Source organism: Hippoglossus hippoglossus, chromosome 5 (assembly GCF_009819705.1).
Source record: "Hippoglossus hippoglossus isolate fHipHip1 chromosome 5, fHipHip1.pri, whole genome shotgun sequence".
Taxonomy (NCBI): domain Eukaryota; kingdom Metazoa; phylum Chordata; class Actinopteri; order Pleuronectiformes; family Pleuronectidae; genus Hippoglossus; species Hippoglossus hippoglossus.
Genome location: NC_047155.1, coordinates 25,822,520 through 25,843,815, shown reverse-complemented (window position 1 = coordinate 25,843,815; position 21,296 = coordinate 25,822,520). Strand labels below are relative to the sequence as shown.

At 41.0% G+C, this 21,296-nt stretch overlaps 2 protein-coding genes across 3 annotated transcripts in view; one reads left to right on the top strand and one right to left on the bottom strand.

Moving 5' to 3' along the window:
- Positions 1–6,669: 6,669 nt before the first annotated feature.
- On the top strand, positions 6,670–8,512 carry ppp1r3db (protein phosphatase 1, regulatory subunit 3Db). Its single transcript, XM_034585557.1, has 2 exons — positions 6,670–7,061; positions 7,241–8,512. The coding sequence occupies exon 2, from the start codon at positions 7,260–7,262 to the stop codon at positions 8,181–8,183; it is 924 nt and encodes a 307-aa protein (XP_034441448.1). The 5' UTR covers positions 6,670–7,061; positions 7,241–7,259; the 3' UTR covers positions 8,184–8,512.
- A 5,905-nt stretch (positions 8,513–14,417) lies between these two features.
- The window catches only part of phactr3b (phosphatase and actin regulator 3b), a 47,523-nt gene continuing 40,644 nt past the window's right edge, over positions 14,418–21,296 (bottom strand). For both annotated transcript variants that reach the window (XM_034584404.1, XM_034584405.1), the window contains exons 9-13: positions 18,771–18,826; positions 16,813–16,874; positions 16,429–16,569; positions 15,399–15,475; positions 14,418–14,999 (exon numbers count right to left, since the gene is read on the bottom strand). In XM_034584404.1, coding sequence (XP_034440295.1) covers positions 14,984–14,999; positions 15,399–15,475; positions 16,429–16,569; positions 16,813–16,874; positions 18,771–18,826 — 352 coding nt within the window. In that variant the 3' untranslated portion in view covers positions 14,418–14,983. The remainder of the gene's footprint in view (positions 15,000–15,398; positions 15,476–16,428; positions 16,570–16,812; positions 16,875–18,770; positions 18,827–21,296) is intronic.

Here is a 21,296-nt window from a genome sequence, read left to right as displayed (position 1 = left end):
ACCTTGTCTCAGAGTCCAGAAAACTGACAGTAAAGAAATGAGTTGACAAGATTAAAAGTCTGCAGACAGAATCCTAACTCAGGTCAAAGTCGGTCCAGAGAACACACGAGTGATGCAGAGCTTCCTGAACCTGTCCTTTCCTTTCACATACAATTATGTCTCTATGGCCTCTGCAGCTGCAGCTTCTGTCATCACGTCTCAATGTCACTGAAGATTCACTGCAGCTCTGTTGTGATGATTCGTGATGTACAGGGGGAAAAAAGGGATTTGTCTTTTGATTCAAGCTCCTTGCTTTCTGTGCATCATTTTTCATCAGATTTAATGGAGCCCAAATATGTTCTAATTAAATAATAGTATCACTTTTCAGACAGTCATCAACTGCTATCTGATTTAAGTTAGCTGGAGCAACTGTCTATTTACTGCTATGAATAAACAATCACAATGCAGAGAAAGTTAGACTCTCTATCTACACTGAAAGAAGTGTTTACAAACTTTAAAACACGTTTTAATCAAAGTTTGGGTTAGTATAACTTGTATAACTTTTAGCAAACTTAAGAACCATATATATATATATATTTATATATATATATATATAAGGCTGCAAATACGACCTACACAGGTTTTGGAGTGTAAAGGTTTGATTTTCCATATGATTCGTGCACATGTACATTAGTGTTCATCCAGCTGGCTCCTCCTGCACACTCTTTATGTCCCATAGGCTTTACATTGGGACATTGTCAGGAAAAATACAACTTACTCGTGAAAGGGTCTGAAAAATAATAATGGTGGTGGAGAGTGGTGGTTTGTGGTCAAAGAGACCTTTTGGGGCCACAGGCAATATTTTTGGTTTCAATACCACATGTGGTTGGCAAGGAAAAGGCTGAAAGGTTGAAAGGTTGAAAGGCTGAGGGACAACAGCATAACCAGCTGTTTTAATATAAATCTAAAGAGGTCTAATATCAGTTACTGTAACTTTGCCAAGATCTGTTAATTTGTTCCCATGGGTCAAGGTCACTTTACAGACTGATTAGGTCACTGTGACCTGCAAACTCACAGCACCATAGTTAAGTTCAGAGAGACACGGAGAGACATTTAGCAGCACAGAGACAGAGACACCAAAGGACAGATATGGTTATATTGTCAGAATTAAGCAGTCCGTCTTCCAAGTGGAATAATGATCTGATCATATTCCACTTCCGCGTCCTGATTAGACTTTGAGGAAATAATCTAACAGGAACATTTTCTCACAGCATCAGTAACTGAATGTACTGAGATGAATGTAATGCAATGGTTCAGTCAAACATGTCCATGCTTTGCGTTTGCATGGGAGTTTTGGTGCAGATCACTTTGGACCTCTCCCACTGTAGTTTAAACTGGCGTTGGAGTTGTCTGATTCAACAGCAGCCTGCGTGTCACTGACCTGTGCCTGGTCCAGCAGCATGCCGGCCGTCACCATGCCCAGCCCGGCCAGCAGGTATGAGGGCAGCACCTGGAGGCAGATCACTCTGGACGACTCTCTGGAGGAAACGTGGAGCTTCTCTTCCTCCATGTTTGCAGGACAGCAGCAGCTGCTGATTCAGGTCGAACTCGCTGCCAACGCTCTGTGATCATACAAACCAGACTGCTGCCAACCACAGGAGCCAGATATTGTTTGACTTTCATCTATAAGTCAACCTGTCCTGAAGAACTTCTGCTTGGTGCAGCAGAGCTGTTATCTCTACTATACAGTTGATGACGGGTCAGAGCAAGGATGTCAAACTGTCCTGCAGTTATTTAAACTGTGGACTGTGCTTGAGGCTGTTTTCTTTTACTGCACATTTTCTGTGGGTTTTAGTCTCCACTGTGTGTGTGTGTGTGTGTGTGTGTGTGTGTGTGTGTGTGTGTGTGTGTGTGTGTGTGTGTACTTATTTTGTTACCTCTTTACGACTTTTTCCTGCATAAACACCGACCTTGTCAGGACCAGTATACCTCATGGGGACCAAAGCCTGGTCTATAATGAAGCAAAAAGTCATTTCTGAGGTCCTGGTTATGGTTAAGAGTAAGAGATGAATTGTGGTATATGTAACACTGTTTTTTTCACAGCATTAAAAACTAGAAGGAGAATATAAACCCAGTTACCTCGCAGCTAAAACAAATGCAGTCAAATGTAATGGACTTCCTGTTTGTGATGCAACTGTTTTAGAGGCGTTAAAACAGCCCTATATGTTTATTTTGGAGGCTGCATTTTGTGGTGCAGTTATAGCATTACGGGTGTTTCCATTATTTCGTCTACCCTGTTCATTTCAATGAAGATAGGCCAAATAACTCTGATTCCATGTGGTGCGATCATGGAGCAAAGGAGTTAATGAAGTCATTATCACCAGCGGGTCGATGGAACGTCCACAGCTGCAGGTGGAGGCTGTGGAGGCTCAGGTGCTGCATGGTTCAGCCATCACTTCCTCACCTCTTCATTTGGCTCCTCCTTTTCCCCCTCCTCTCCTCCACCACCTGACCATCCACCTCCACCTTCACCTCCTTCTCCTCCCCTATGACTTGTGGAGAAGTTATGAATGCAAATCAAACAGAATATCATCTGGTGGCTTCAGGGTGACGGAAGAAATAAAAGCACCAAATCACAACTTACATTATCTCAAGGCTCTTTACTTTTCAGTCATGTGTAAAACATCACAAGTGATAAAACAGGAAACTTACAACAGCAAAATAAAACTAAAAATCTTCTATATACATTTCACTCCACTTGGCTGCTTTTGTAATTTAAACAGCTTTACAAGCTTTAATGTTTGAGTGTAAACATTGTGTTCTACTGTAAAATAAAAGTGTTTCTTTTAGTTGTAAGGTTTTAAAAAATGATAATCAGTTAAGCAGAGGGTTAAGACTCGGCTGTTTACATGCAGGTGCTGCCATCTGACACTTCTGATGTCATTGAGTCTGTACAGTGGTGATCGTGGTCTGCAGCTGCAATATCAAGGTTCTGCCAAGTGCTGGAACAAACAATTTACAATAGAAATTTGCACTTGAACATGCAATACATCAGTGTGATAACTACTGCCTTAATTTGTGGGGGGCTGTCTTGTCATCAGAATCAGAATCAGAATCAGAATTCTTTTTATTGCCAAGTATATTTACATATACAGGAAATTGCCTTGGTGTGGCAATCCATATTTACATGCAGTCTATATGGTATAAGAACTTGTGCCTCAATGCAGATGATGTTGATGATACACATCGCTCTGACCAAGGACAGAGACTAAGGTGCAAACAGTAGAAAGATTAATAAAGACCTAAGAATGAGTAGAAACAGTGAAACCGACACCAGGGTTAATCATGGTTACGATGGCTGAAGCAGCGGAGATAATGACAAAGTGCATTGACACAAACAACCCTGAGAATCCAGATCACACCACATTTTGTGTTTTTTAACATCAACAACAATCTCCTGCTGCATTGTGCATGTGTAAAGGGCAACCTCTAGAAAAAGTCCGGACCCAAAAACAGTTGTAGAGGAAAACTTTGCATTTATTCCCTTGATTGTCCTCATGAAACAACTTACCAGTGAACATGAAGTTTAACTTTTAGCCAAGAAACTGCCATGACTCTGAGCCCTGAACTCTGAAAGACAGTGAAAAAACATTTTGGATTTTCTGTTTATGGGCATTTTAGATCATGGACACTATCTTGTTTTTCCTTGTGTTTTGGATTTGTGTTGGGTTGTTCCATTCTGAGGTCTGTTTCCTGTTTTATTTTGAAATGATGCTCCTTGCGTATCTCTAGCTTGATTTCCTGCCTTTGTCCTGTTTTCCTGCCCCGTAATGGTCTGCACCTGTTCCCAATGTGTTCCACCTGTGTTCACCCTGCCTCCTTGTGTATATAAGTCTCTGTGCTTCTGTCCGTCTGGTTCCTTGTTTATTTCAGTCGTGTTTTCCATTTCTTGTTTCCTAGTGTTCCTCAGTGTTTATTTTATTCTTTGAACTTAGTTGTTTTTTGGACCATGGTTTGCTTTTGTACCTCTTGTTAATTTATATTGATATGTGCCGGTATTAAAGGACACTTTCTGTTCGATACCTTCACCTGGCTGCTGCTTTTAGGTCCTCCTTCTTTCCTCATTTTTCAGAGTTGTCCAAGAGATATCCGGTGAAAAGAAGTCAGCCGAGATGTGTTGAAATTCAACTTAAGCCCTTTCTGAAAAATGAAATCAAGCACAGAATTGTCCACAAGGTGTGAGTCCATAAGAAGTCTAACAATGTCTTAAATAATCACACGTTGTAATGAAAGGCCTTAAAAGTATGGATTTTGTCTTACATATAGATTGGCTGAGGTTAAAGATTTTTAATCACATATAGTGAGAATCTCCGGTATGACCACCATGTCTCTATTTCCTGTGCATTTAGCTCATGCAGTGTGTCTCATCATTAAACAGCCTGAGTGTTCGGGGGAATGCTGGATGACAGCTGGCTTGGCAATAATGAGGACTCGAGGTAGTAAAGGGCCTGGAAGCGTTTACAAAGCTGCATGTTGTACAATGTACAAGTTGTTTCAAACTTGGGGAAATGGGCATCGAGATGCTGGAGCCGGTCTGCAGACTGCAAACTGCTCCACTCGTTCCACCATGAGCAGGGTTGTGACCATGGATTCTACAATGAGAAATCCAGAGCAGAATCTGATTAAAGCACTGAAGCCTTTAGCTTGGTCTGCACATGTTTCTGTCAATTTGTATTCTCCACTGATTTGAAGTGTTCTGAGAAATATGAAATCATAAATATCATTTAGGACAAAGATCATATTTTATGATTCATTTTCACAATAATAAACACATTTGGACAATGTTTTACACTTTTTCTTAATTAATAGGCAGCAAAAGTTTGCCCATTTCAGACAAACTCTCTGATTTGACCCTGGATTTCCTCATCATATTGTAACCCTTTGTTTCTTTTGATTTATCAATCAGTCAATACATGTCTCTTGGCTCTTGGGTCACATTTCCTGTGTTCCTGGCACAAGTTTGGTGTTAAATGTTATTGAAATCAGGCCTTGGATTGAATTTGTGTCATCTGTTGACATCCTGATACAGTGTGCTGCACTGTCATCTACTGTTTTGCATTTCGATTCAACAGCTTGCCATTCCGATTTGATTGGTCTCAGTTATTATTTACTCACAAGCAACATCCTATAGTTCTGCCTATGCCGGTGACATCTGAAAAGTAATATTTAAGTGCAATGCACATCAAGTGTTGTCATTGGTCATTTTATTCATTTAATTTCTATTTTGATGTAATCTGATTGTGATATTTGTATTTAAAGCCTTCTGTGTGGCTTTTTTTACACAGCCTTTGTACCACACTCTTGTCACAAATATGTGAAGGCTGCTGTGTAATATCACCCGAGTGCTGCAAATCACTGCATGGCATTCTCCAAGCTGGCTGGTATTTCTATGACGAGTAAAATGTGGGGCTGTTGGCCACGTTGTTGAGGTTAAACATGGACAGCTGTTCATGGGCAGAGACAGTCTTGACTTCTAGAGCAAGTGCACCTGAGAATTCCATACGTCCTCAATGCATAAGGATGAAAACCTAATGTTTTCTTCAGTAACTGTTGTTACAAGTTGACTACAACAGTGTTTTCATTAAAGTGTATTACAGACATATTAGACACACTGTCTGTCTGTTATTTAAACTTTACTTATTTGTTGGATGCCTGTCAGGTTTAGTTAGAGTTGCTGACGTCATCACTTATAAACCAGTTAACATGAATCAGCTTTAAATATTATAACTTCTAAAGTGAACTTGTCAATTGTTTCATTTTTGTCACTTGCAAACTGTATATCCATCTCCCACAAGCACCCGACACTATACGTCTCAGTAAATACTGACGTTAATATGATTAACATGCAGGTTTTAAATGTTTATATGTCTGTCAAACCTGATCCTTGCTCTTTGCTCTTTGTTATTGTGCAGATGTTGGAAGGAGGTATCAAGATATTTAATCATCATTAACACATAAATACAACACATTGTTCACAGCGTCCATGTTTTTTCCACATGAACACGCCAAAGTCAGAACAACGACTTCACAACTCGGGAAATTCTGAGGAGCGTGTGAATGCCCGGTATCACATTGAGGCAAGAGCAGGATCTCAATCACAAAGGAGGCAAAGACAGGAAGTAAACTAAAAGATTCAAAAGCTTCAAAGTCAAACAGGAACTAATAGATTTCGAAAATTCAAAGAGAGATATAAATCCAAATATACAAAACCAACCCAAAGTTTCACATAAATCAAAAGTCTTAACCAGATAAATCAAAAGTTCAAAAACAAATCTAAAGTCTTTCAAAATGTTCATAACAAAAGTTCAAAACAGGGGCAGAATCATGACAGATAATAACACATCATCTTTTCCAGTTTTGGTAAATAAGTAGCATGAGCTAGATTATTGTAATTATCCCACAATGAGACAAAGTACATCTTGCAATAAAATCATAAAGATAATCAACTCATGCAAACCAACACAAGACACCAGAGAAATACGATAGCGTGACACACTGCCACAAAATTAAAGTTGCAAATTTCCCGCAGATAATTTTTTTTATTTCTTTTGTGGTGGTGGTGTTTTCTAATCTAAAATAGTCTGACAATAGGGTTCATTACATGTCACTACTGTAAGCAGCTGGTATTTTAAGCCAGTAAGTCATCTTCAAAGAACAGAAACACAGCCCACCACTATCTGCTATAAATATTCACTCTACACCTCCCATCCCCACTAAAGGTCTCATGTTATATGTCAAAGGCTGAGCTCCAGGGGTGAAGTGCAGTCGCCGATTGCAGGCTGTGCTTTTCCAAGTCTTACCAGATAATCTACTGTCTGTAGTTTGCAGTAGCTCTATTTTATTTTTTGCTCAAGATGTTGTGCTGGGCTTCACATGGCGAATTACTGACATTGTCTGGCAGAGGCTGCCTCCTCTCATCTGTCATCTGGTAGCAGTTGGGTTCAGAGCGACTACCAGACAGTGAGCAAGGTCAATGCAAGAACACCAGCCTGACACCAGGACTGAAGACGCCTGCCGCAAAGGTTTGATCCTTCTTCAACGGCAACATTTACATTGATTTAGATCATAAGAATTCGACTGGTGGTCTTGTCAAGTAATTGCTCTTTTGTCTATAAATGTGTGATTGTAATGTAGGTACTTGCATATGTAGTGTGAAATGATGTAACAATTCGGTTATGCATTGGTTGGTCTGTTTCTCAAGGTGATTGTATGTGACGAACATGGCTGACACTTGTGATAAATGGCAGCAGAGATGTTGTGGTGAGAGGAGTGGGGTCCAGCTTCAGTTCACCAGTGGCTCCAGCAGTGTTTCCACCTCTAAAACCACCACCATCCGTCTTCGGGACATTTATGACCCCAAGCCTCAAACGCCCAAACCTCCTGTTCGGATCCGCCCTCCGCCACCCAGAACCCCCGCAGTGAAGGAGCCCAGTTTAACGCCCGGCTCCACCACCGAGCCCCCGGTGAGGACGATCATGAGGAGACGAGCTCAGTCTCTACCTTCGTCTGCAGAGAGGACGAAAGGGCTCTGGAGCCCGCAGGTGCGCTTCGTGGACTCGCTGGGCCTGGAGTTAGAGGAAGTGAAGGTCTTCAAAGTTCAAGAGCACCCATTGATCCCCCAACACGTTATGTTTAGACTCCTGATGAGCTCTGAGCTGGCTTTTCGGAAATCCCAGGAGCTGTCCCTGCCGTACTTCAAACCCTGTTTCCCAGAAAACATGGCAGCTCAGCCCGACTTCCAGAAGCGTCTCTGCACTCAGAGTGTGTGTCTGCAGCAGGTCCTGTGTTCAGAGCAGGGGATCACAGGCACCATACAGGTACTGAATCTAGCTTATGAGAAAAAGGTCACAGTACACTACTCTTTCACCAACTGGAGAACACATACAGAGGCAGGTGCATGCTGGGTATCGAGTGTGAACCACGGGGAGCACGGCGCTCCAGAGGCAGACACCTTCAGGTTTCGTCTGCCGGTGCCGCCCTTCATTTTGCAGCCAGGAGCTGTGTTGGAATTTGCCGTCCGCTACCATGTGAGAGGATGTGATTACTGGGACAACAACAATGGACACAATTACAAACTGTCGTGCCACAGCTACAAAGTGATTGTGCCGAGGGAGTGTGAGGACAGCATGCTGCATTTTACCTGAGTGTCCACACGGGGGAGCTGTACAATACTGTACAGATTACCAATGTGTCCTTTACTTTAGTATAAACACTACTGGAATTTAATCAAGTATTAACATCAGTACTTCTTCTCCACTCCACTTAATCTAAGAGCTAGATACTAATCAGATTCAGAATTTAAATGAAAACCATATATCTGTTTATAAAGTATTAAGTGTTGTCAGAGATGACACATACAATTTTTGTATAAACTTTATCTCAACCAATCACAACCTTTAAATCAGAGGCTCTCACATTTTTCTCTGCCAAGGACTACCTACAAGAGAAAACATATTCTGGGGACCTCCTCATTTATGTCAAGATTCAAGATTCAAGAGTTTATTGTCATATGCACAACGATTACATTAAGCAGTCGCTTGCAATGAAATGCTTGGGTCACAGGCTCTCTTATAGCAATGCTCAGAATATTACAAGCAGAAAAAATATCGAGTAAAATAAGATAAAATAGAATATCAAAATTTAAAATAGAAAATAAAATATACATAAAAAACAATAGTGCAAGTGTGTGCAATAGTGCAAATATGCTACGGTGCAGAGTTAGTGGAATTATGACAGATTGGAGGAGTTTAAAAGTCTTATGCCCTTGGAATATTTTGACATGGCCTAATACACTTCTACGTATCAAAATGTTTTCACCATGTCAACACAGAATATCAATATATCGTGATCTTTTTAATGGACGAATCTGGAAACGTTTCACGGACCCCCTGAAAGTGTGCCACAGACCCCTAGGGGTCCTCGGACCCTCATTTTAACAACCACTGATTTAAATTATACTTACATACTAACTCATCAGTGATTATAATTGTGTAATGACATCAAACTGCCCTGCTACTTGATTGACTTTTTGAATAAGGGCATTTTCTTGTAATTAAGTATTTCAGTACCCCTGGTGGTTTCGTTAGTCACCACAGTGCGGTGATGTAGGAGTGTATCCCCGGGGCCCCATGACATCACAGCTGGATGTGGATAAAGCTGCAACAAAGCTTTTTTCGGACCTCACCTGTATCAAAGCATGTGTCTCCTGAGCAAACACAGCTCTGATGACAAGACGACTGGACATCCTGTGTAAAGTTGGTGTATTGGCCCTTTAAACCACTCCAGTGTGTTTGAAGTCATACCAGGTTGCTGTGTTCCTGCTGGGCTTTCATTTAGATGAAACCCCCACCACCTCTGAACAGACCCACACAAGAATCTGCTCACTCTGCACTCTAGCAAGTAGTGACTCAATTTAATGATCGTCAGCGTGATGTGGAAAAACAGTGTCGTCGTGTCTGAACACAAAGCAACAAATCCATATTCTCTGTTGATTTCACACAGATGCAGACAATGTAATGATCTGTTTGCAACCTGAGCAGTTTGTTTACCCTCTGATAGAACAGTGTTTGACCTGTTATCTTGTTTGTAAGTGACTGGTTCCTTCCCCTGACAGGGTCTGACCTTTCACCAGAAAAGTTTCCACTGACACCGGTGCCCAGATTCCAGCGCTTTCTGGCAGCCTGCGATGTTTGGCTCATACGAGGACATGCTTCTATCTGCATGAGTCACTGCAGCTGTGTGACGTGTTGCTCCAAACATGATCTCAGCTATCTCACCAACCAGAAATCTGCTGAGCATGTCGGGTTTTTTCGACATCAATCAGAAAAATTATGGAATGTTTTGTTAAGGCCACAGTTTGAGATTCAAACAGTAGCTTATTTATCTTATAATGGTCTGTAGTGGGAATAAGTCCATTTTCTGAGAGATGATTTCAATCTGTTTTGGATGTCAATGACTTTATGAATTAGCCAGAATAAGTTGACACTCGTCTTACTTCTACGTCAATCAATCCAATTTGATTTGTAAAGCCCATATTCACAAACCATAATTTGCCTCATGGGGCATACGAAGGTGTGACAGTGTGAGGAAAAATGTAGAAACCTCGGAGAGAGTCACAAGTGAGGGATCCCTCTCCCAGGACAGACGGAAGTGCAGTGAAGCGTAAAGCAGAGATGTATTCTGTCTTCTTATGATTCTCACACCCATCTGCAAAAAGATAATTACCTCAAGATATCAATTAATTCAATACAGAGTCATATATAGGCTCCATTACTCATTCTACTCATCTTCCTCACCACTTTGTATCGAATGCAAACAATCTGATGGAACACTGAGTCATGTGTCTTGGTTTTGTACAAAAGTTGGGTTTTGGATGCTTTTCGGTAATACATATGATTAACCCTTACAGGCTGGTCACACCAGCTAGACACTCTGAGTCATTCAAAACGTGTGTAGATCTATTATTAAGTGGTCAATACTGAGAGAGTCCTACTTCAGGTCTGAAACAATGAAAGATGTCTCTTGACACTGGGCTCACAGAGTTCTCTATGAGTTTTCTAAGTCACTGTGCGGCAGGAACCCTCTAGACACCTCAATGGCTTTAAGTTTTTTTAATATACATGCGATTTAAACTTTGATGTGATTATGGATGACAGCCATAGGTTCATCTGTTTTTTGTTTTTTTTGTTGAAATGTCTCTGAAAATGCTTTTAATAAAAACAACATTTCTGCCTGAAAAGCTTGAAAATAATCTGACTAACCATATTTTTTTCACTTGTTCTGAGGAAAAGTCAATATTATCATTAATTATAAAAATCATTAATAATCTACTTTTACTTCAGCAAAACATGTCATGCATTTAATTTAACTTAAGTAAATCATCTGAAAAGTTTTCCCACAACAAAAGGAAATTGTTTTTAAATGTAATATTAACTAAATCATTCATTCCCCTTACATCTGTAATTTATGTGAACATAGAAGTATATTTGTTTTGTGGGGGGAGCAGATACATTGTTATCTCTCACTCCAGGAATGCTGACAATGTCGTGTGTAAATTCGAGGAAATCATATGTAGCAATTATGGAACACAAGATGGCGCCATTGTTCAAATCTAAGACTCTAGATGTCCCATTTAAAACACAGCTAAGTTTATGATGTTTGTTTCCAGGGGTGGAGGATTGATGGCCCCTAATAATAATAATAATAATAATAATAATAATAATAATAATAATAATAATAAAAATTTCTAACTAGACTTCTTCGTATACTGCCGGGCCATTTAATCTAAAACACTAAGTAAGTAACAACTAAACGTAGCTGCCAAAAATAAATGCAGCAGATTAAAAAGTGGCATATTTTCTTGTGAAATGAAGTGAAAAATTAGAAGAGAGTAACGTCAAATTCAAACACCCAAGTAAATAAACAACTTGCAACTTAACTATGCATTTTCCTTTTTGTCCACAGTCAGTTGTATAAGCCATCATATCATCAGCTTTTTTGCAATAATATTAAATATGATATAGGTTATGGGCTGAGTTATGAGGTGTCCAACACCATCTTCTCATCACTGGTGGAAAAAGTATTCAGATCATTTGCTGAAGTAAAAGAACACAATGTAAAAATACTTCACTCCACAAAGAAATTATGTTTTATTTTTTTCTTTGCTCTCCAGGGGGGCATTCGTAACCTGGCAACCCTCGCTTGGCCTCTCTTGTCTGTACAGTTGCTTGTAATTACTGGATTCACAGAAGATGATTTATTCTATTGTAGCAGTCATAATTATGGATAAAGGGATGTGTGAGACAGTGAACCACAGACTGTAGCACAACCACAGCGATGCAGCAACAACAGGCCTCGGTATCCTCTGCTCTTGAAATGAAATCATCTGAACATTTCTTACAGTTGCAGCTGAAGCGTCCCCCCCCCCCCTCTGGGTCCTGCGGGGCTGCCATGGTGCTCGTTTGTGTGGATGTTCTTCACCCAACAGTCATGGCTGTCACGCCACTGTGTGGTCGGGGTGCTCGTCCACGCAGCCTCGCAGCGCTGAGCCTGTATTTGGGGCTGTCATCCTGCATTTAGTTATATAAGAAGGCTCCATATTAGGAGGAGAGATGATGCTCCGCAGTGACGTGAGCTCTGGGGACTGGCTGCATGTAAACTGGTGCATCATTGTGTGTCCCAGTGATTGAGTTACATCACTAAAACACCAGTATGGCCTGTGTGGTTTGGAATAAAGGAGCCGTCACTCATATTGTCTAAAGCATGTGACTGATTTCCTTACATCAGTATTTATTTGTGGAGGCAATTTGCTGCTATAAAGGCTAATGGGTGTTAAAAAACACCTTACAGCTTGTGGGTGTTGTTGAGAAATAGTGACGTTGTGTGCTATTCTCATACATTGCACCTGAAGTACTGGCCAAGTGAGTTCAGGAATATACAGTATGGAAAAAAGGAAATGACGCAACTTTAAGACAATTCTTGCATCAGAATGTCATCACAGTTACATTTGGCTGAAAACAGCAGAACATATGTTGAGTGTGTGTGTGTTCCTCTTTGGCCTCCACCCACCTGAGGGACACCCGGAAGTCGGGATATCCCCCATCACACCCTATAGAGCATCTCTTGTTCCTCCCACGCAGCAGCACCACCTCCCAGCCACAGGTTCCTGAGACTGGACCAGACTCCATCAGCCGCTCCAGCTCGATTCATTAATCCAGACGGTGAGCGGTCCTGGACTCACACGCAGTGTAAACTGGAGCTGCCATCTGTTCCTGCACCAGGGCCAGGGCGGGGAGTGTGACTCACATATAACGTGCATGTTGATGTCACAGAAAGAGCTCAAATCAACACATTGCCGATGTGAACGTGCCAGAGACAGAGATGATCCCACACCAGGGTTGAATTAATTTCTTTTTTGTATTTTTATGTAATACCAGGTAAGAGGCTTCCGCCTTCTGAAAGAGGCTTTACAACGACCTCATGTGCACCTACATTATTTGAATGTCTTTGTCTGGGAACAACGTGCTCAGGCAGAACTATGAGGTCACATCTCAATAGAACAAAGGCCTGTTTCTCTGCCTCTTGTTCCTCTGCCAGTGTCAGGCAGCAGTTATTAGATGAACAGCCAAACGCAGTCAGGTGAACTTGTTTTCACGAGGGTCTTTAACCTAAATAACCTTCTAATGCAAGTCATGCCTGTCCTCATTTATCAGAGATTTACCTGTAGCAGGTCACTGCCTGCACATTGTACACTGATTTCTGCTTGATCCGACGCTATGAGGTGAATGTGACATCAGTATAATTATCTGCATACGTAAGCATAAAAATAATTAAGAAATTAATCTGTTGGGATTACAACCCTCTATGACGCTCAGTCAGTAATTATCACCCTAATTCTGACACTTTCTAATCACATTTTTACATGTAGCACATTTCTACCACTAGTGCAGTGTCAGCTCTAAACCAGCCTGCTTGAAATGTTCAGTTTTCTTGTCCTGTTCTGGAGCTACTTCAGAATTATTACTTGTCATTAGCTCCTCAAACAGTTCTACAATAAACTGTCACTTTTTATTGTTTGTGTACCTGTCGTTGTGTGCACAGCTTTTTATAAACAGTCTATGGTTCAGAGTAAAGTTAGAAAACTTTGTGTTCATCCTACTTGGTTTATCTGCAATGAAAACTTTATAGTAAATGTTTTTTATAAAATGAAACTGAATTAGCTTTATTACTGTTCACGTGTGGTTTATATAAGTTTGAATGATTTACTTGACTTGTTTAATTTTTTCATACATTGTATGTTGGCTATTTCAGATCTGTCACAAGCGACACTAACTTCAGACCCAAGTTCACAACTTCTCAAAATCAGAGCTCTGTAATTTAGCTCCATGGAGCAAGGAGCAAAACGAATGTTGTGCTCTGACTTTAAAGACAAATTACCAAACCAGGAAGTGATTCAATGAATGTTGTTGCCACTGTTGATCAGCACCCATGGTGTGTCAGTCCGTCTGTATCAGTCTGATATGGTAAAATAAAATTATCAAATTATTTAAATGATCTGGCAGCGATTTTGACCCGAGGTTTTACCCAGTTGTCGACCACTGCTGTAGTTTATTTGTGGTCAAGTTCAACTTTGTGGCCAAGTTCAACTTGGTCCAGACTGAAGGCCAATGCCTCGCCCACACAATGCCAATGCCCCGACTGAAGGCCAATGCCCCGCTGGTCGCCTGTTTATTCAAATTATATTTATAATGAACCTATCACATCAATTCGCACCAAAATTTAACACTTCACCTTCTCTGGCCATGAGGAAAGTTAGTTGGCAGATGATGTGATATTAAAATATGAAAAAGACTCCAAACTACACAAGAGACCAAACAGAGTTTGTTACAAATTGAAAACCTGTATTGTGCAGACAATAAATAGTGCTTACAAAGGGATTTCTGTTGTACACAGACAAGGTTTCTGTTTAAGAACATTTACACTGTCGATATGAAACGCAACCATCAACTGAATCAGTGAGACTCCGACACAGCTTGGGGATGTGACTACTGATACTGGAGTGGGACTGGTCGACTTGGTCACATGCACGTTTTCCCCACGTGTGGCATCAAAAAAACGACATTGTTCAAAAAAAGTCTGTTTACAAAAAAAAGAAGTCTCTGCTTGTCTATGGCAAATTCATGACCTCGCCTCTTCCCAATCCTCCGACAGGGTAAAAGTGAGGGTGATGGAGATGTTCCTCTGAGCAGAAAGTGGAGCTCGCTCGCATGCCCCCCCCCCCCCCCCTTCCACTAGCAGCTCCGTGTCTAGAGACATAGCCTCCAAGGTGGGCTGGACCCCAATATCAGGACACCCACTGACTGTGGGCCAGGGCGCTGGAAGACTCCGTGCAAAGGTCTTCACTGACAGAACCAGGTTTCAGCAACTCTTCACAGAAGAAACCTTGCTAAGGCCGGTGGAACCTGCAAGGACGAGAAAAGAGGGGGAGTGAATGTGGGCCAAAATCTTCACTTAGTCATCAATCAAGAGTCCTATTATTGGCCCAAAAGACAGTGCAGCCAATGGCTTCTCCTCCAAAAAATGGGGGCTTGCGTAAGCACAACCCCGGCTAATTCAAGGTTTGTCTTTTTTTTAGCTACACACGGTCTTGACGTAAGCGAAACGTAAGCTAAATTTGGGGCGGTCATTCATTATAGTGGAGAGGTGGTGCAAAAGGGTGCAACTTTCTCATCTCGAGGGGCCTGGCTGCAGCTAAATTTAAGCTCCAGTCTGCAGGGTGTGCACTCATTGATGTGAGACTGTAAGTCTTTGCACAATGTCATACCCACCCCCCGACAAAAGGAGCGCACGCGCACATTTACCTCGTCAGATGCTTGCTCGATGAGTGAACTTCCATCTCATTACTCTTGAACTCGTTCAGCTCCTTCCGTATCGCCGCCTGCCAACAGAAGCAACATGAAGCGTGAGCCCAGGTGCGGCCCCTCATACATCGATGATCATGTGGTCAACCTCAAACCAGGATGTTGTGAAAAAGCAGAGACATCTGTTGTTTAGGCGCCAATTATGAAAGCTTAACTGGGTTTTCTGTAGTAGAGGAGTGTTTGGCCAACAGGAGGTTTTTATGAGAAACACTTATCATGTGGGAGACAGGATTTCTGCAGGAGTTACATTTAGGACATAGTATAGAGAGAGTTTGTTTATCAATTTCATATTTAACTAATAAATATATCTATACAGGCATCGAGAGAAGTACCTCAAATGTTCAGAGAAAGCCTTTCTTGATTTCATCTCATTGTTTATTTTCATGTCTGTTCTTTTATTGATTTGCATAACTTGTTGTTTCACTTGTTGTGAATTACTTTGTAACTGTGTTGAAAAGTGTTGTATAAATAAAGTTTAGAAGAGTATATAAAGTTTATTATATGACCTACTATAAGTTATTATGTCATATACTCCCAACCAGTGTATATAACAACAGATTCTAATCTTGCTGTTAATTAAACTCATACAACATGCATCTAGATAAGCAACAAAAAATAGATGGTTGGTTTGAACTTTTAAAAACTATGTTTCTCCTGCAGCACAATCCACCGTCTCCACAATACTACTTTTAGTGTGAGGCTTCTCCACACTCGCTGCAATCCTATATAAAAAGATTTGAGACTTTTGACAATTTCATATAAGACTTTTTAAAAGTCCCGCTAAGGGCTGAATCTTAATTCAGTGGTTTTTCTTTTAGGATTTTTCAAGACCAGATATCCTGGACAGAGGTTGACCACACTTCTGGTTCACAAAAGTTGTCAGAGTATAGTCACTGAATCAAAATGTTCTACTATTTAAATATTTAAAAGGTCAGTGTTGCTGATCACCAGAGGTGTTTTTTATATCCACCTTATCAGAGGCTGACAGTCTGGTCCAAGGCTTGTCAGCTCGCCTGTCATAGTCCTGAGCTTTGGCCACTTCCACGTAGTCACTGAAGCGGATCAGGATCTTTCTGTCCCGCAGCTCGTCCACTGTCGGCCGCTGGTTCAGCTGTAGGACACACAACTGTCAGCGCTCGCTCTCCACAGCATCATCAAAGCAATTTAAGAGACTATAGTGATAGAAAAATGTCAAAAACAGGAGCAGCTTAGGTATTGAGGTTCTGTTTTGACTGGTTGACAGTTCCCTGCGGCGCCTAATGTGTATGTGTGGGTGTGTGTGTGTGTGTGGCTTAAATGTGGGATTAAACCGATGTGACTCAAGGACATTGCTCAAATCATCACTGCCGCCTACCTTTCTGTTCAGCCGCTGTTTGATTTCCCTCCTCTCCTCCTGCTCTGTCTGGTCATTTCTCTCTGTTGACACAAGGAAAGACGAACATTACAACCAAACTGCTGAAATCATTTAATTACCCTGGACTATATTTCCATGGTGGTGGACATCAGACAGATTTGTCCTTCTTGGATCAGCTCAGTCAGTGTGCAGACTGTTGGGTAAACAGACGGCTGTCACTGTCGTGGGACCAGACAGTTGATGAAGTCTGTGATTAACGGAGCTAATGTGTCCGATCCTCCTCACAATCAATAGTGCTAAGTGAGCCAGTCTGTAATAGTGCTGAGGACGGGACTCATGCCCTCTTGGACTGACTCCAGCTCTCTGTGTGAGTTAGAGAGTGGGACACGGGCAGATCAGAGCACTAATAGGATTCATCTTTATTAGATAAAGATTACTCGATGTCCCTCTCATTCTAATTAAAAAATGAAAGCACACATCTCTCTCTGAACACAATGTGACAGGAAGGGATGATTGAATTGATTTGCATTTTTTAAAGGTCTTTAGCTACCAAGACCCAAAAGAAAACTCACATATTGCTTCATAGGAAAAATATATATCAAATTTTAAGATTCTTTTCCAAAAACTGTTTTCATGTATTTCAGGAAATCCCTTCCTCTATCCTTAGGTCACTGATTGTTATGACCTAGAATGGCACATGTAGGTTGAAGGTTGCTAGGAAACTAGGAAAATCATTTCTTTAAACCTGAGTTAATACCTGAATCTGACTTTTGGAAAAATACATATTTGAGCTGTTGAAGTGGACTAGCAACTGAGACTGGCACCTGTCGCTGTCGGAGAGTCATTTCACTCTCTGAACACAATGTGACAGTAATGCAGGATTCAATTGATCTACATTATTTTGAGGTCTTTATTTTGTCAGTGGAGGTGCTGTGGTTCAGGATGAGTGTCCTGACAGCAGGAGGTTGGGTTTAGCTTCAACATGTTAATAAGCAGAGGAAGAGAGAGAGAGAAAGAGAGACACACAGAGACAGAGAGAGAGAGAGAGAGAGAGAGAGAGAGAGAGAGAGAGAGAGAGAGAGAGAGAGAGAGAGAGAGAGAGAGAGAGAGAGACGGAGACGGAGCCGGTGACGAAACAGACAGCTGCCGCTCACAGGTGGCTCGTCTCTGCTGGGAGGAACAGTCAGTACTAATGTGGGAATTCAGTCCTCACATGGCTGTTTCATAATTGTTCTGCACTGTCAGGGACATTGGGACGAGTTTCACAGCTCGAAAAGCTACAATCTCACACATTTTCCCCGAGGAAGTAGAACTTTACGACAGAACCATGAGCTGAAGTCATTTTTAAGAAGTCAAATGTGAGGAGAAGTGCTGATGGAGAAGATGAACAGAACTACAATTAACAAACTGAGACTTTTAAACCTTCTAGAAATACTGAAGTAGGATGAATATTACAGTGATTTGGGGATTTTATGATCAGGAGTCCTATCATAACTTCTGGGCAAAAAATCATGTCACTTTGTTTTCTTATTCTTCTTCTAACACATGCAGCAGAAGTACTTAAAGTAATGACAAATGCTGCTTTTTTATGGAAATGTTTTCTGTTATAGTGTAAGCACTGACATTATTCCAAAATATTATTTGAAAACTATTGTTTTTACACAATATTAAGAATAATAGATCTAATTGATATAAAATGAATGACTTATTTTGAATCATTTACTTAATATAAGTGTAAAACATTAGTTTAAAGTAACTTTTGATATGAATATTGAAGAATTTCTGTACACTTATTGTGATTTTTTAAATAAATGAAAGCTCTATACTTTATGTAGAAACATCTTCACTAAATGACAAAGTAAAAGAGGGCCGTTGATCAGCACACACACACAGAAACACTTCTGATCACAGAGTTATCGATAAGAGCCTGTACATGTCTCGCTGATGTCTGAACTTACGCTTCAGGATGTTGCGGCTCTCCAGCTCCTCCACCGCCGGCCTCTGGCTCAGTCTCCTGCGGAAAAACACCAGGATCACGTTCTGGACCATGTCTACTCCTCCTCTGCTGGAGCTGGCGTCTCCAGCCTGCTCCGCATAAAGTCTCTACAAGTCTTTCACACCACTACCACTAGCACTGTGGAAGCTGGGGCCGGGGCGGAGCGCGCCGCGATCCGCGCATCCGGAGCGCACACACCGCGTCCCCCCTCGAGCCCAGGCACCGGGTTAGTGTGCTGGTAACACGTTTAAGGATCCACATCGGGGAGGGAAAGTCCGACTGTGCGTTTGAAAGCACGCGTCACAGCCAGTTTAATGAAGAGAAGCTAAGTAAAGCTGCTTGGTCTGGAGGTTCCAGGAGTTTGAGAGGGAGGAGCGCTGCTTGTATATTCCCCGTGTGAGCGATGCTGAGCGCAGAGCGGAGTGAGTGGTGCAGCGGCTCCTGCACAGCCTTTAGCACAAGCACTGATGTGGAGGGGTGGGACTGAGGAGGAGATTCCCCATGCACACACACACACACACACAAAGGGGAGTTGCTTGACAGCTCTATCAGGAAAATCCAGTGGACTCATAGCAGGGATGGACCCATTTAAACCATTTATACTTTATCAATATTTGTAACATAAGCACGTTGCAGTTTGTGAAGTATGTGAGATGGTATGGAGATGTGGGTTTCCGAGAAAACATAAAGCAAAATGTGCAACATGTAAGACATCATATGATGCACTGATAAAAGAACATTTTGCTAACCCTACCCTAACCCCCCCAAAAAGTGTTTACACCTAAATTAGTTAAGAATAAGTTCTTTCAAATTAAAGTATAGCCTTCACACAACTTGTTAACTTTAAGCTGAAGAAACAACTTAATAAGTCTGTATGTTACCGATTGACGTGTTTTTTTAGGTTGGTCCAACAATTTTCTTTTATCAGTGTAATGAGCGCAGCATCAACAGGAGGTAAAAGCACCAAATATTTTATGAAGATAAAAATGTTCATATGAGGCAATATTGATAATTATCATGTTGAACGTCACGTTATTTATTTTACTGATGTTTGCTCCATGGGTGAGGGCTGTGGTTTTAAACTCTTCTGTGAGCAGAGAATGACAAACACTTGATAAACAGCAAAACCTTTTGTAAATCGGAGGTAGATCAACTATGTGTTCAACCTCCTCAATGTGTTTACATAATGCAAAAGCAAAGTGAGGAGGTTTAACACATAATTGATCTCCCTCCGATTTGTAAAATGTTTTCTAGACTTTTATTATATTTCTATAGATAAAAGTTGCATAATTGATTTTTTTGATTGTTTTTGACATTTGGTGGCTCAGTCACAAGACAAAGTGAAAAAATGGACACATCACCACTTCCCAGATTTTTGTCTTCAAATGGATTTTGTCTGGCCGTCAGTCCAAAACCCATGTCATTCCAAGAAAAGATAAACATCTGCACACATGACAACTCCAACCAGCAAATGTCTTTTTTGCTTGATAAATCACTTAAATTATTATTTATAATCAAAATGTCTTACTCAATGATTACTCAACAGTTTTTCATTGTAACACCAGATTAAGCCTGTGTCAGTGCTCACCCTTCCACATCACCTGAATTATAGGATTCCACGCATGACTTTCCAAGATAAATCTCCCCTCCGCCCACAGCACACTCACATTTACTACACAGCTGGCAACAATACTCACATATTGCCTCATATGAGAAACAAACGTTTAATGTTAAGATTTATTTAAAAACAGTTTCTATGTATTTCATAAAACACCTTCCTCGATCATTTGGTGACTGATATCAATCAACTAAAATGGCAAATGAAGGTAGCTAGTTTGATTCCTTGGACCAATTAGAATATAAGGTTTAATTGCTGATCATGGCACAGCTCTGTCCTACAAATGCTCAACACAGTAACAATTTTACAAACTGAGTTAAAACCTGATTCTGACTTTTTTTTGTTTTATTTTACACAAAATATCAAAGCATAAAATATTGTATTTAAATGCTGTGAAAACAGCAGTTTTATTAATTAGCATATATTGCAAAACGGAGCCAAACACCATAGCTGTAATGAATGTACTCTGGGTTTATGATATGAGAGAAACAGAGAACAAGACTGTATACATATACATGACCACTCCCCAAAAAAGAAGCCAAATGCAAGGTATAACCATATTTAGATGTAATAATGTTGCTGAACACGGCGCGAGCGTCCAGAAACCTTGTTCCCCAAAGACAACCAGTCACGACCAAAGAAAAAGGAGAACGAAAAAGGGTTCGATCTACTTTCATACTCGAACACAAGAGGAACACACCACAATGTATTCACACTCACACTGCTGGGATGTGAAACCATGGTTCACACCAGTAACAGGGACAGTCGACAGCAAACTGAGAGCGCAGAAAAAATAGATGTCAGATGTTCTGAGCAGCTCATGGGCTTGAAGTGCTGACTGCCCCCCCCCCCCTTCTAAAATTACTGAGC